This window comes from Myotis myotis, unplaced genomic scaffold (assembly GCF_014108235.1).
Source record: "Myotis myotis isolate mMyoMyo1 unplaced genomic scaffold, mMyoMyo1.p scaffold_m19_p_3, whole genome shotgun sequence".
NCBI classification, from domain to species: Eukaryota; Metazoa; Chordata; class Mammalia; order Chiroptera; family Vespertilionidae; genus Myotis; species Myotis myotis.
In genome coordinates, this window is record NW_023416335.1 from 162,461,680 (window position 1) to 162,476,512 (window position 14,833).

At 43.3% G+C, this 14,833-nt stretch overlaps 1 protein-coding gene across 1 annotated transcript in view; it reads right to left on the minus strand.

Moving 5' to 3' along the window:
* Nucleotides 1–14,833, minus strand: part of SCN8A (sodium voltage-gated channel alpha subunit 8) — a 186,059-nt gene that overhangs the window by 62,874 nt on the left and 108,352 nt on the right. Inside the window, exons 10-12 of the mRNA XM_036300192.1 lie at nt 13,556–13,762; nt 11,949–12,242; nt 2,378–2,773 (exon numbers count right to left, since the gene is read on the minus strand). Of these exons, the coding sequence (XP_036156085.1) occupies nt 2,378–2,773; nt 11,949–12,242; nt 13,556–13,762 (897 nt within the window). The remainder of the gene's footprint in view (nt 1–2,377; nt 2,774–11,948; nt 12,243–13,555; nt 13,763–14,833) is intronic.

Here is a 14,833-nt window from a genome sequence, read left to right on the forward strand (position 1 = left end):
GGTGCAGAGAGCCTCACTTTCCACAGCCATCTGCCCAACTGCCTCTCCGGTTTCTCTCCCACACAGTCCAACAGAAACTGCTAATCAAACCAAACCAAAAACAAACCCCAAGCCTGCTCATCTGCCGTAAGCTGAATCCCAAACTCCCTCTTGGGCGCCTTTTCTCATACCTTCTCTACAAAGAAAAAACGAGATGTATTACTGAGCTCAAATATTTTTAAGGACTGCCAGGATATTAATATTTAATTTGGTTCTCAGCATCTGAATTGCCCCAACTTTACTGCCCATGCTGACACCCCTCATCCTTTTTGATATCATTGCTTGTTTTTTTCAGAGAATATAATTATCTATCTAATTGTAGAGCCCCAAATTGACCTCTAGACATAGAATTAGTGAAAATCAAACACAAATTAAATTTAAAGTAAAGATGATAATCTATAACAGTTATTTTGACCAACTATCTGGTTTGGAAGGGATTGTGTAACCACTGTTTGTTATTATTGTTGTCCCTTTTATTGCTGATTTTCTTCTTCTTTTTTTTTTGGTTAATCCCCACACGAGGATATTTTTCCATTGACTTTTAAAGAGAGTGAAAGGTGGGGGAGAGGTAGAGAGAGGGAAACATCGATGTGAGAGAGACACATCAATTGGTTGCCTCCCACACAGGGCCAGAGATTGAGCCTGCAACAAAGGCACGTGCCCTAGACTGGAATTGAACCTAGGACCCTTCCATCTGCAGGCTGACACTCTATTCACTGAGCCAAACCAGCTAGAGCAATTATTGCTGGTTTTCCATAAACAGTTTTCCAGAAGAGCAATGGCTATGTGACTATGCAGAGAAGACATTAAAATGAACTGAGAAACAACAGATTGGGGTTTCTGAAAGGTCTAAGATTCTGGCTCTATCAGTGATGAGCTGTGTGACCTCAAGGAGCACACATTCTCTGAGTCTGCTTCCCCACCTAAAAAAAAGGAATAATAGTCTATCTCCATTTTGTCAGCCTTATGGAATTTTTATTCAGAACAAATTAAATTATACATGTAAAAGTAATTTGCAGCTTGTAAAGAGCTATACAAATGTAAGGGGGAAAGTATTTTGCTTTTAAGTAAAACGGCAGGGAAAGAAAAGATGATTTCAAATACACCCTGATTGCCTTTTGAATCTCTATACAGCCAACAACTGCTAAAAACAGGTCCTTCTGAATAATTCCAACCTCGATTGTCCAGTTTTCCTACCCACATGCATCATGCTACTTAAAGGATTGGCTATCTTCATGCTGTGTTAGAGGAAACGGAAGTGTTAGAACAAAACAGACTGACATGCTATCTCAGGGAACTTACACAGCTAAGGAGGGACTGAGGAAAGTTAAGGAATTAGAGACAGGAAGGATTAGGGTCATAGAGGCTATAAGAATTTAAAACTAGAAAAAAAGGTATAAACAGCTTAGAATTTAAAGAAATGTTAAGAGACGGTTTTCCCAAAGAGGAGAGCCATTATCCAAACCCCTAGACAAGAGATTTTGTGAAGCTATTATATTCACCTCCTCCAGGGCCTGACATGTGATTACATTTAAAATTAATCTTTTGCTTCCCTTTTCCTTCCTCCCCCGTACGCCATGTGTTCCTGCCCCACCTTCTATTTCCCGCTCCTTTGCTTTATTTCCATTTCAAGCCCTTTGGTGGCTAGGTCCAGTTCTGCAGTGTTTTCCTTAACCCCTCCTCGCCTTTCTCTCCCTGGTGTACATCTCCCACCTCAGCATCATGTAGGCACGCTCCTCTTTGGGAAAATCACCTCTCATTCTTGCAGCAGAGCCTTAGAACATGATTCAAAACTATACTGCTTTTTAAAACGGAAAGATAAGAGCTTTAAAGTCCAAGCTGTTTCCCTAGGAGGAGTGAGGACGTGGCCGGGAGAAGCAATGGTAGTTCTAAACCTGCTCAGACTTGGTCATTGGCGGTGGCACGATGCTTCTCATTCCGTCAGGGCAGGGTCCGCTGGCCAGAGGCATTCAGTCACAGCGGGGGAGGCGGGAGGGGGGGTGGGGGGGGGGACGGACAGACAGGCAGATAGAGACTTCCAAAGATGGAGAGAAGGAAAAGGAGGCAGAGTAAAAGGAGTTAATGGAGGAAGAGGAATCATCAGAAACAAGGAAAGATGGGGGAAATGGAGCAAATAATAAAGTAAACGGGACAGGGAGAGTAAAGGGGGCGGGTAGGACTGAAGAGAGAAATAGAAGCAAACAGGAGAGAAATGGCTTGGGGGTGGGGGGTAGAAACAAGAGTGTGGGGCAGAGGGTGGGGAGAGACCAGGAAGGCGCAGAGCAGGGCAGGAAGGGCGCGGCCATGCCTAGCCTCGTCTATACGGGTGCTTCCTTACACTGTCATCGGTAGCTGCCTTATCTATTTTCACCTCTGGCAGGAGCCGCCCGCCGATGTGGGAGCCGGGGCCGCCGATGAGGGACACCACGCCGTTGCAGTCCACCGTGCTGTTGCGCTTCACGCTGCGCCGCAGGCTGGGGAAGACGCGCGAGGAGCGGCTGCCCTGGCTGTAGCCGCTGTAGCCGCTGTAGCTGCTGCGGCGCTCGCGGGCGCGGATCGGGATGAAGAGCGAGTCGCGGCGGCCCTCGCTCTCCTCCACGGTGCTGTGCTCGTCGTCCGCAAACTCGTTCTCCGAGCCCGGGTCCCGGAACCGCCCGGGGCCCCTGAAGCTGAAGATGCTGCTCTTGCTGTTGTGGCGGGAGAGGAAGGGGGAGCCCGGGATGCTGAGCAGTGACTGTGGGGCAGAAAGAGAGAGGTTGGCAGGTAGGAGACAGGACGCTGACCCCCCAGAGCCTGAGCAAAGGCTGCTAACACCCGCCCCCCCCCCCCCCATCCTTGCATTCCTGCGGTCAGAGCAGAAGTGTTTGCAGAGAGCGCTCGGGAGGTTAAATTTCTACTGCTGCGCACTCCCCATGACTACTCACTTCTGGCCCCTCAGCCTTGAGGTCTACCTGGCTTTAAACCAGTTCACCGCTGAAAATTCTACTCATTGTTCACTCAGCGGAAACCACGCTTCCACCTCACGCTCTCTGCAGCCAAAGCCCTGGGAAACATGTCTGTGGTGCCTTTCCTTTCCTCAAGTGGGGCTCATGCCACACTCGGCAGGAAGACAGAATGTCAAAGTGGGCATCACCTGCCAGTCCTTCAAGGAGAACATGCCTGGAGGTCAGGTGCTGTGCCAACAGTGATCTTCAAGCATTTTTGTTCAACTGGACATTATTTATGTTCCCTTCCACGTTATTTTAAACTCAACATAAATTTTTTCACCAAAAGTTTCCATATTTGTAAATTATGTAGTTCTCAGCACTGACATTTTAAAATAAAGCTCTTCTATACCACTTAGAAATTTTTCCTCATTTCTTTTTCCTTCTACACATATTTCCTTTCTACATTCCCTAGAGAATTTTATGCTAATGTACATTTTAAACTTTGTTTTTTACTGATCACCTTTAAATACTTTTCTGCAGAAAATTATAAACTATATTTAAAAATTTTTTAATTTTCCCATGACCATGAGTCTCTGAGAAATTAAAAAACCCTCCTGGATTGAGTTATTCGTCTATTAACAAAAGTTGACCAAGATACATAAATACAGAGTTTATAAGTAATTACTAAGCTTTAAAAATTTTATAAAGATGTATCTCTTAAAGAGATGGGTGAAATTTTTTTCAATTGGTGTTTTTGGTGTGTAAATATTTGTAGATAGTATTACTTATTATTAGAATGAAACATGGCTCAACATCAACTCCCTTCCCCCCCTTTTAAAACTTGATTTTTAAGTGCTGAGAAATATTATTAACAAACAGTATCTTAGAACGGAAGAATGTTGTTATAGTAATGTTACTCACTTCTTTGAACTCTTGTCAAATTATATGCCCTCACATTTTAAGGATTTATTGGTAGCAATTAAATTAGTTCCTCTCAATTTTTTTAAAAGCAAAGACTTAAAACCATCCAACTTGCCTAAGGATTTACTACCTAATTATTAGAATTATTCTATTTCTTGATTTCTGTGAATACCCAAAAGGCTTTATTTATTATTTCTAATAATTATATGGGTTACCCTTAAAGGGTTTATTCCTTTACTTAAAGGAACCTTATTTAACCCAACAGAAAAGATTAGAATAACCCAAATATTGTTAATTTATATATATCAATGCCAACATTAATTTTTTAATAAGGTGATTTACCTTATCACATGCTTTTAAAACATTTTCATCAAAACCTCAAAGCAAAAAAACCCAAAAAACACACAACAAAAAACAAAACAAAACAAAAAAACCTCAAAGCCATAGATTTGGCTCATTTAATTTATGAAAATGTCTATGCCCTCACTGCCAAAGCAACTGGCCAAATCAGACTTATTTTCACAGGAGAAAGTATGACCTAATTTTTTAAAATGAGTTTATTAATATGTATCCCAGTGGTAACCACCTGGCTCCTGAACTTAAACATCCCAATACCCTGGACTATAACTCTGTTTCACTCTTAACAGAAGTGTGTCAGAAATAAATTCAGAAAGCCTTACGGTGGATTTACATTTCCTGGATTAAAGAAAACTTTGTAGATACTAATATTCTCAATTGTCCCTTTGTTTGGCACCTCAAAGATTTTTATACCTTAGGGTAATGCACTACATAATAATTGGATGACAGAGAGGTATGTCTTTCTTTTGTAAAGTCGGGAGGAGGTGAACTGTGAAAGGGGTAAGGGAAAAGGAGAAATGGTGTGATTTTGGACCACAGGGCTAACCTGGGGCATAGGAATAAGTTAAAGATCTGGGCCCTGACCGTGTTTCCAAGTGGTTAGAGCGTCGTCCTGCACACCAAAAGGCACGTAGCTGGGCTTTGGGTTTGCTCCCCGGCCTGGGTTAGGGTGTGTGCAGGAGGCAACCAATCCATGTCTCTCTTCTCTCTCAGCTCCGCCCCCCCACCCCCTCAATGCAAAAAATATCCTCAGGTGAGGATTAATAAAAATTAAAAAAAAGATCTGGGGATCAGGTTCCTTAAAACTGTGCTGGGAAAACCTTCAAATGTCCAACAGGATGCACCTCCAGTTTGAGGACCGCTGCTCTAACAGAAAGAAACTTAACAACTGACTTTGGGTAATCCTTCCTGTTACACTCTGAGATACTTAGTTTGCCCAATTATGACTTGAAGGAATTTTCAAAATAATTTTTAGCTATATGAGATTTTTGCCTTAGAGTTCAGGCCTTAACCTTTTTGTAAATGATCCCTCCGTGGAAGTTCTTTGTGGGCCTCTATAATACTGCATGTGCTATGTGTTAAATAAACCTTTTACAATAATACTGTTGGTGATAACCCTGGAAGGGCCGCAGGGATCCTCTTTAATATTCCCACCCAGATGTTTTTGTTCCCTAGAACTCCATTTCTAACTCTAGATTCAAAATGCTCCCAGTTCCAGTTTCTCCCTGTAATGCATGGGGAAGCCCCCGCAGGTGTATTTTCTTCGGATATTTCTAGTTCTATCATTCTCTCTTCTCTCATTTGCATTTCCCTTGGTATGCAGTCTTTTCCTGCCTTGGGTCAAAGCAACTCACAAATCTCTGAGACAATAAATGAATTTGATCACTGCAGGGGGGGGGGGGCACATCAAGAAAACCACTAACCATCGATTATTTGACATAAATGTCACTGCTAAATACATACGACATGCTGTACATAGGCCTTTGAAAAGAGAATGCAGGTATGCAACGTCTCTGACCCCTTTCCTGATTACTCTGATTTGTTTTGCTCTTTTGCCCCAACCCTGCACCACAGAGGAGAAGCGGCATTGGTTAGATTCTAGAATGTTCACTAGGTCTCATTTATGAGCGGGAAGTGTCACTGTGTGTTAAAAGGGCACACACATGGCCAGCTCTTAGACTTCCTTCCTCGGAAAGGAATAAAGGCCTCCACCAACTCCCTGCTGGCTAGTCCTCTCCTCACATGTATGTTGGGCGTTCTCACTGATTCATTCCCCTGAACCAATTCTCAAAGTATGATTCACAGACCAATGTTAGTGAGTGCCCTACTACTGGTTTGCAACTAGGCAAGTAGAAAAACAAAGAGAATCATTGAGAAACTCTTACAGCAAGTAGACGTCACAACATCCAAGACTGTGACCATTTTTCTAGAAATTCATTGTTATTTTATTTTACAACAGTATCAGTTCATGAAAACTTGGGAAAAAGAGAAACTGGTTCTTCACCACAGACAGGTTGAGAAACACTTCCCTAAACAGTGTGGCTGGCCAGAAGACGGTGTCTTAAAATGTACCGATGATTTTGTTTTAATCTGGTAAGGTAAGGTGACAGACAGAGACAACTGCCTTTGAAGGAGGAGTTTATTCCTTACAGTTTCTCAGAGAAGGGAGCATGGAGGGCCTCATGGGGAGGTTCTAGGATTAGTAAGGAGGCAGAAGGGGTGACGGGGCGGGAGGGGGGGGGGGGAGCATGGCCGAGTCTGCATTGTGGTTTACTCAGGAACAAATGGGTGAGGCAGAGTAGGTTGCTCAGAGTAACCTCTGAGCAAGTTTAGGATTGGACAGTTTAGGTAATTCCAGGCAGGCTCTGGGCTATAGGAGTGGTCCCAGTTGCCCAGTAGTTGGCCCTGGAGGGATTGGGGAAATATTGGTGTGTGAGTTAGACAAAAGGAAAAGATTGGGAAACAGGGGTTTTGCATATGAAAGGCACACTTCTAGGCAAGTAGCCTCTAGGAATTAAGCTAGCACTGGAAGGGGCAGTCCCTACCCTGCCAGCAAGGCTCCTAAAATGTCAGAGCATCCTAAAATACAGAGCACAAACATGATTAAGAGAGTAAGGTCCCATGACTGGGTGCCGAGGGGATAGGAAGTATCCTTGAGCTTCTGCCTACCTGCGCAGTTGAGTTTAACATAGAACACTGAGGTTCAGAGCATAAGTTTACATGTTAATAAACTGTGCCGTGGGCATATATATCTGCCTTGAGGGCCTCCCCAGAGAGAACTATGGCCAGGTCAAGACAGGACACAGGTACTCCTGGACTCCTTTGCTAAATCTCAAGGTCACCTTTAGCACCTAATTTATTTTCTCCATTTACCTTTCACTCTTTAACTCACATACCTTGCCATTCAGGCACACTGCCCTTGGGTCTTTATTTTCTCCATTTCCACTCTTTGTTCAGCTGTGGAAATCCTCTTGGTTCTCCTCCACAAACTTCTTAATCTTCCCACAGCACTGAGCCCTTTCAGAGTACTTACGCTCTACTATTTACTACAGTTCTTTAAACACATGCTTTATCTCTCCTTTAAAAAAATTTTTTTTTTATTGATTTCAGAGAGGAAGGGAGAGAGAGAAATATCGATGAGAGAGAATCACTGATTGGCTACCTCCTACACGCTCCCCACTGGGGACTGAGCCTGCAACCTGGGCATGCACCTTGACCAGGAATCAAACCATGATCTCCTGGTTCATAGGTCGATGCTCAACCACTGAGTCACACCGGCCAGGCTTAGCAAGATCTTAATAGGTACGTCTGAAAGTAAGCTGTCCCATCCCAGTCAAGTACCTGAGTTCTAAATACCCCTTTATCAGCGTGGACCAGCATTTACCTACACCGCCATCTTGGTTCCCCTCCAGTGTCAAAGTTCCACGAATTTTTTGTTCTGAGAAAGTTACTTTTTACAAAAATATGTACAACGTGTATTAAACATATAATCAGTTTTATCATTATTATTTTAAAATAAATCAGTAAATATTTAAATTTTTAAAAATTATAGTTTCTTCTAATATAATAAAAGCACATTTAAAAAAGCTCTTTAAGCCCTAACCAGTTTGGCTTAGTGGATAGAGCATCGGCCTGCAGACTGAAAGGTCCCAGGTTCAATTCCAGTGAAGGGCATGTGTCCTTGGTTGTGGACACATCCCAAGTGGGAGGTGTGCAGAAGGCAGCTGATCGGTGTTTCTCTCTCATCGATGTTTCTAACTCTCTATCCCTCTCAGAAAGAGAGAATTGATGCAATACAATAATTAAAATACTTTGCAAAAATGGACTCAACCTAATATTTATAAACTGTCCTAAGCCCTAAAAACACAGCAGTAATTTTATAGGAAAATGGGTTGGGCAGATGTCTCAAGAGGGTGCCAAAGACCTGACAGTGAAGGACACTGATATACACCTGAACTGTGCTTTGGGAAACTGAAGCCACATTCATTGTTAAGCCAAGAGGAGAGATGGCCATGCATGCGTGGAGTGAGTAAGGGGACGATTACAGACTGCAGTGCTTACGGACACAAGCTTTGCTCTGCAGTCAGAGGGACCTCGTTCAAATGCTGACACTAATATTTACTAGCTATATAACCTTAGACAAGTTAGCTAATCTCTAGCCCTCAGTTTCTTCAGCCATTCTTCCAGATAAAATCAGAGAAACTGCAGGAGGATCCTAGGACATAGACTACTACTACCTTGTGGGGCTTCTAAGCAAGTCTTGGCAGTCAGCCATGGCCTGTAGAAATCGACAATTTTTCTCAGATGGGGAAATTAGAGGAAGTGAACATTTTCATGCAAAGCAAGACCTCTCAGAAGCCCAGATTTGTGCTTTGAGCTATGGAGCAATCAGTACAACTCTGTGCTAAAGTGTTTGGATTAATCAGAGACCATTCAGCAGCAAAGTGTTAACAGCACTAACTAGCTCAGTGATGGTTTGCCAGTGAAAGGCGGGATTACAACAAAGCTGCAATCACACTTTTCCCCCAAAGAGGCTGCCCTAGGAGATAGGTGAGGTGAAGGTGAGACAGCTGGCGCCAGGCCATAAAGAAGTCCCAGATGGGGTTAAGTATCAGTTTTTAAAAGTCCTTCATTTAATTGTCCAACACATATCTGAATGCTAGCCATGTGCAAAGAAGCAAGTCTTGGCTTTAGGACTTTAAGAAGAGGATATGAACATAAGAAACTATAATATCACCGAGAGTAAAGAGGTATGTATAAAATAGAATGAAAAGATGAAATAATTTCCAATTGGGTGTGGAATGGGGGAGGTCAGGAAATGTTTCTTGAGAAAGAATGTGAAGAATAAGTATAATGCAGACATTCAGAGATGGAAAAATGGGGCATCTTAGGGTATATTTAGAGCAAAACAGAGGGTAGAAAACAAACACATGGGAGAAGCACCTAGTAGTTCACTCCGTTAAGAATAGGATGCTTAGTGACGAGAGACCAAAAAGGCAGATTGCGTCCAGGAGAAGGGGTTGGGACTTTGTTAGTAAGTAGAGTAAATCTGGTTACAGGAATTCTCTCTCCCATTCTTATGAACTATTTTAAACTGTCAATATTTTCTTTAAACCCTACGCAACCTCTCATTCCCTTCAATAAGATTTTAAACTTTCTACATTATTGAAAACTAGAGACTGTCAGGTATTATCTTCCTCAGCTTCCTACTCCCTACCTAAAAACTTATCCACGCCCAACCTCCCCTATTCTCCCAATGTTCTGGGGAACAAGAAGCCCGTTTCCTATTAGAGACTACATCTTCCAAGACTGTGTTCTATTTTCTTTTCTGTTCTACCTCATTTTCTACCTCCATCTCCCCTTCTTCTGGGCTTCCCTCCTCCCATATTACAAAAATGCTTATTTTCACCCAGATTCTTTAAATAAGCACGAGTGAGAAGTCTATGCCCATTGTCTCCACTTCCCACTCAATATAACATCCATCCTTACCCTGTACTGAAACGTGTCTTTAAAGTTCTCAGTGCTTTAGATTGCCAAATTCAACAAACATTTCCACTTCTGATCTCACGAAGCATCTCTGTTAAATTTTAATCCATCGGTCACTTCCCTACCTTCTCTAACCCTTGTGTTCTCTTGGCTTCACTGAACTCTTGGTTCTCTTAGCATCGCTAATGGCCACTCATTTATTTTCCTTCATGAGCTTCATCTCTGCTGCCCATGGACACCAGTGGTTGTGTTTTTGGCCCACTGTTCTGTCACTCGACACAATATTTTTGAGTAATTTCATTATTTCAATCACCACTCCTCAGCTTAGCGCCTCTTCAGTGAGCTATCATTTGATTGTATGTGTGCCTAAAAGACCACTCTATTTGGTTATCCAATAAATAATTCCACTGGGTATATCCAAACTGGAACATACTTTTCTTCAAATGCCCTTTCTTCTAACTGCTCCCTCACCAACACACACATACATCACCTGAAAATCTCTGCTGAACCTCTGGGTTGGGATAGATCTGTGTCCTCCAAAATAACCCAGCATATCTCAATTATGAAATATTGCCATCAATGTTATTATGTAAGTAACTTTTCAATGTGTCGGGCTGGTCCACTACACTGTAAGCTTCTAGGACAGGGATGGTATTTGAATCATCTTTTAACCTCTAGGATCTAGCGTAATCCTTGACCCATGGCAGGCACTCCATGAGTAATGAGAGCTATGCTTTAGGAAGCCATCTGCTGCCAGTATATAAAACACAAAGCAGAGGGAGGACCAGAGGGAATGAAACTGTGGTGGGTAACTGCAGAAGAACAGAATTATACAAGTCTGAACTAAGATCAGACGAATAAGAAGGGAATGGACATGTGAGTTCTGTTATGATAAAATGAATAGGACTAGCAAAAGACTGAACTGGGAAGAGAGGGAGGCAAAAAAGACACACAATGGCTCCAGCTGGGTGGCTCCGTTAGTTGGAGCGTCGTCCTGTACACCAAAAAGATGGCAGGCTCGACTCCCAGTCAGGGCACATACCTGGGTTTTGGCTTCAATCCCTAGTCAGGGTGCCTGTGGGAGTCAACGATCTCTGTCTCTGTCTCTGCTTCTGTCCCCCTCCTCCCTTCCTCTCCCTCCATGATCAATAAGCACATCCTTGCCCTAGCTGGTTTGGCTCAGTGGATAGAGTGCTGGCCCATGGACTGAAGGGTCCTGGATTCTATTCTGGTCAAGGGTACATGTCTCAGTTGCAGGTTCGATCCCTGCCTGGTTTAGGGCACGTTCAGGAGGCAACCAATCGATGTGTCTCTCTCACATCAATATTTCTTTCTCTTTCTTCTCTCTCTCTCTCTCTCTCTCTCTCTCTCTCTCTCTCTCTCTCTCACCCCCCCCACCCCCACCCCTTCCATTCTCTCTAAAAATCAATGGAAAAATATCCTCAGGTGAGGATTAACAAACAAACAAAAAAAGCAACGAATCAAACCTGGGAAACAGGAAGACACTGGATACAATGCCATAACCAATAACTGTAATCTATTCTATACCTTACAAACTTTCCAGCATTTCTTTAAAATGGGGAATTAAATGGCCTAAAAATTGGATTTTAGTGGCTGGTGTTCTTTGAAATAAAAAATATGTCATGTGATATTTACTGTAATGCTCAATAATTATCCATAAGTGCTCCCCCCTCTCTTTCTCTTCATTTTCCCCATTTACCAAAGTTGGGTAGAGTGGAGGCTTTTAACCTACCATGGGCTGATTTATCAGCGTGACACTATATATCTAGAATAATTACTAGAACTTGCCACATTCCAATAAGGCGACCTAAAGAGTTTCATCACATTTTTAAATCTACGGTTACATGCAATTCTTTAACAGGGGTGTTGGTGCTAAATTCGCATGTTCAGATGCTAAGAGGGGAGCAGTTCTGCCTGATGTTTTAGAACATGGGCTTGCTGAGGAGACACAGGCTTTACGCCCCAGTACGTCTGCCAAAGGTCGTCACATCGTCCTAGGCTGCGTTCGAGCAGCAATGGTCCTAACATGCCAGTAACTCTTCCTCCCAGAAGAGAACAACCGGGCGCATGGGGAGGCAGGCCCTAGGAGGCAGGGATGGGTCTGGAAAATGTAAAGCCAAAGAGGAATACGAGAATGAAGTGAGATCAGGAAAACCAGAACTTCTTAGGCCGTCTGACCCAGCGCCAAGAGTTTACCTGATTCATGATGGAAAATTTCCTCCCGATCCTGTTGTCTGGCAGCCGAATGCCCTTCCTCCTCATACCATCTTCTGACTCGGACTTGAACACCTTCTCTGGATCCCCTTTCTCCTCTCCTTCAGAGAGTTCCTTCTGCTTCCTCTTCCTCCTCCGGTTCCGTCTTTCCTTCGCACTCTTGGAACTGAGCTTAGACATTTCCGACGAGCTCCTAGGGGAGCCTCCCTCTTCTTCACCTTCTTCCTCGATGGCATCTTCTGAGACAGTTCCTGCTGAAGTGGCCATCGCAGCGGCCTAGGAAAGGAGCCAGAGCCACAGGTCAGATCAGAAGCACTTACCTGGAGCCGCCGGAGCCAAGCAGTTAGTTGCTGGTTATTTCCTTTTCCTTAGACGGAAAGGAGTGAGAAAAGGAGGAAGGAGAACCAGCCAGGGGGAGACTGTGGCCAGGGCCCGGCTCTGTCCGTTTTCCAGTTGAATCTGCTTTGTGGCACACAGCAATGAGCAATCAGAGCAGAGCCCCGTGGGGAGAACTCTGGGATTTATTCTCCTGAGTATCTCAGATAAGAATTTGGCTGCCTTCTTGGCACCAAACAATCTTTTCTGGGCAACTCTGAAAATGCATGCTAAGAAACTATATCATACATATGGGCCTGACAACATAAAAATACACGTATATTTGGATAAGGATTAGAAAGTAAAGTGTTAGGGTGGTGGCATTATGAATTTGTTTTTCTTTTCTTTTTTTAAAAAATATATTTTATTGATTTTTTACAGAGAGGAAGGGAGAGGGACAGAGAGTCAGAAACATCAACAAGAGAGAAACATCGATCAGCTGCCTCCTGCACACCCCCCACTGGGGATGTGCCCGCAACCACAGTACATGCCCTTGACGGGAACCAAACCTGGGACCCCTCAGTCCGCAGGCCGACACTCCATCCACTGAGCCAAACCAGCCAGGGCATGTTTTTCAAATTTTACTTTAGCCGAACCGGTTTGGCTCAGTGCATAGAGCGTCGGCCTGCGGACTCAGGGGTCCCGGGTTCGATTCCGGTCAAGGGCATGTACCTTGGTTGCGGGCACATCCCCACTGGGGGGCGTGCAGGAGGCAGCTGATCGATCTCTCTCATCGATGTTTCTAACTCTCTATCCCTCTCCCTTCTTCTCTGTAAAAAATCAATAAAATATATTAAAAACAAATTTTACTTTAGAATTTCATCTATATCTTAATTTTAATTACAATCAATACTTTTCTAAGACTACAGAAAATCTCTGAAGGCGATCCTAATATTCTCCTCAACAGAAAGGCTATGTTGACATGAAGCATTATCTAAACTTCTCTGGCCACTTATTTTTCCACCACAGCCTCATGGCAGCTGAACACTGAACAGTTGAGAAATTCAACAAAAGATCATATTACCAAATAATTTGGCCATTAAGAAAATGGCATAATTGCAGCAACCATGTGCAGTTGTTAACTGTATTTTAATCAGATCAATAACTGCTATTTGACAATGTGCCTAGAAGAGATCAATCGGAGTGGCAATCAGATGGGGCCTTAGTCACGGCGATCTGGCAGGCAGGACTGTGGCAAAGCGTTAATCACTAACCTGTGCCTCTTCCTGTTGCTTCTTAAGTTGCTCCAACATTGCTTTGAATTCAGCCTCTTTCTGCTCTGCCTCCTCCAGTGTTGCCTGATTCTGCTCTTCATAAGCCATGGCTACCACAGCCAAGATCAAGTTCACCAAATAGAAAGAACCCACAAAGATGACCAAGACGAAGAAGATCATGTACGTTTTTCCAGCTGCTCGTAAAGTCTGCAAAGATAAAGACCATTTTCAGAGTCACTTGAATTGACTGAACCAGGCTGAAAACAGCCCGGGGCTAATGTTCCTCTGTAGGGGCACTGCTGCGTTTTGAACAGGACGGTCCTTCACTGAGTGGTACTCCTTCATATTGCAAAGCACTGTGGCAAAAGAAGCCCTCTTCCATTTCCAAAACCTCCTAATATAGTCCTTTCATAGCATTTTTTTTTTAATAGAAAAAAATGCCCTAGGCTAAGAATTATATTTGACTTTGTCAGTTGGTTCTAAAACAAATACAAGAAAACAATACAAGCTTTAGCTCATTTACCTACTGGCCCTTGAAGAGTATTAACAGACAAATCCCATCTCTGGGATCAGGTCCAAGTCACAGGAAGTTCCCATTTTGAGTGACATTCTTCCTTATCCTCTTGTAATAGGACGGGTTTTTAAAGAGGGTATGACATAAAGCAGTGGTTCTCAACCTTCTGGCCCTTTAAATACAGTTCCTCATGTTGTGACCCAACTACAAAATTATTTTCGTTGCTACTTCATAACTGTAATGTTGCTACTGTTATGAATCGTCATGCAAATATCTGATATGCACGATGGTCTTAGGCGACCCCTTGAAAGGGTCATTCGACCGCCAAAGGGGTCGCGACCCACAGGTTGAGAACCGCTGACCTAGACTAACTTCTCCATCAGAACCAGCAAAGTTAAATGACTTGCCCAGTCACCAACGCAGCCCAATAGAATGGTACTGACCTTTTTTTTTTTTTTTTTTAAACTGTCACGACCTGCTTGAACAAGTCCAAATATGTTACAAATCCCCAAAACATTGATCTATTTAGACTCTAAGGTCCTTGTGGATAGAAATCTTATCTTTACAATGTCTGGCACAGTGCCTTGCACAATGTGCTTAATTAATATTTCTTAAAAGGATGCCATAAACCCAAAAATCCAAAAGCAGCAATACTGCAGATGGTCTGGTGAAACAATAAGAAGTAGGAGGAGACAGCAGATTCTCAGGCCAGGCAAGAGGCTGTGAGCCTCCACGGCTATACATGACTGAGCATTAAAGAAGCA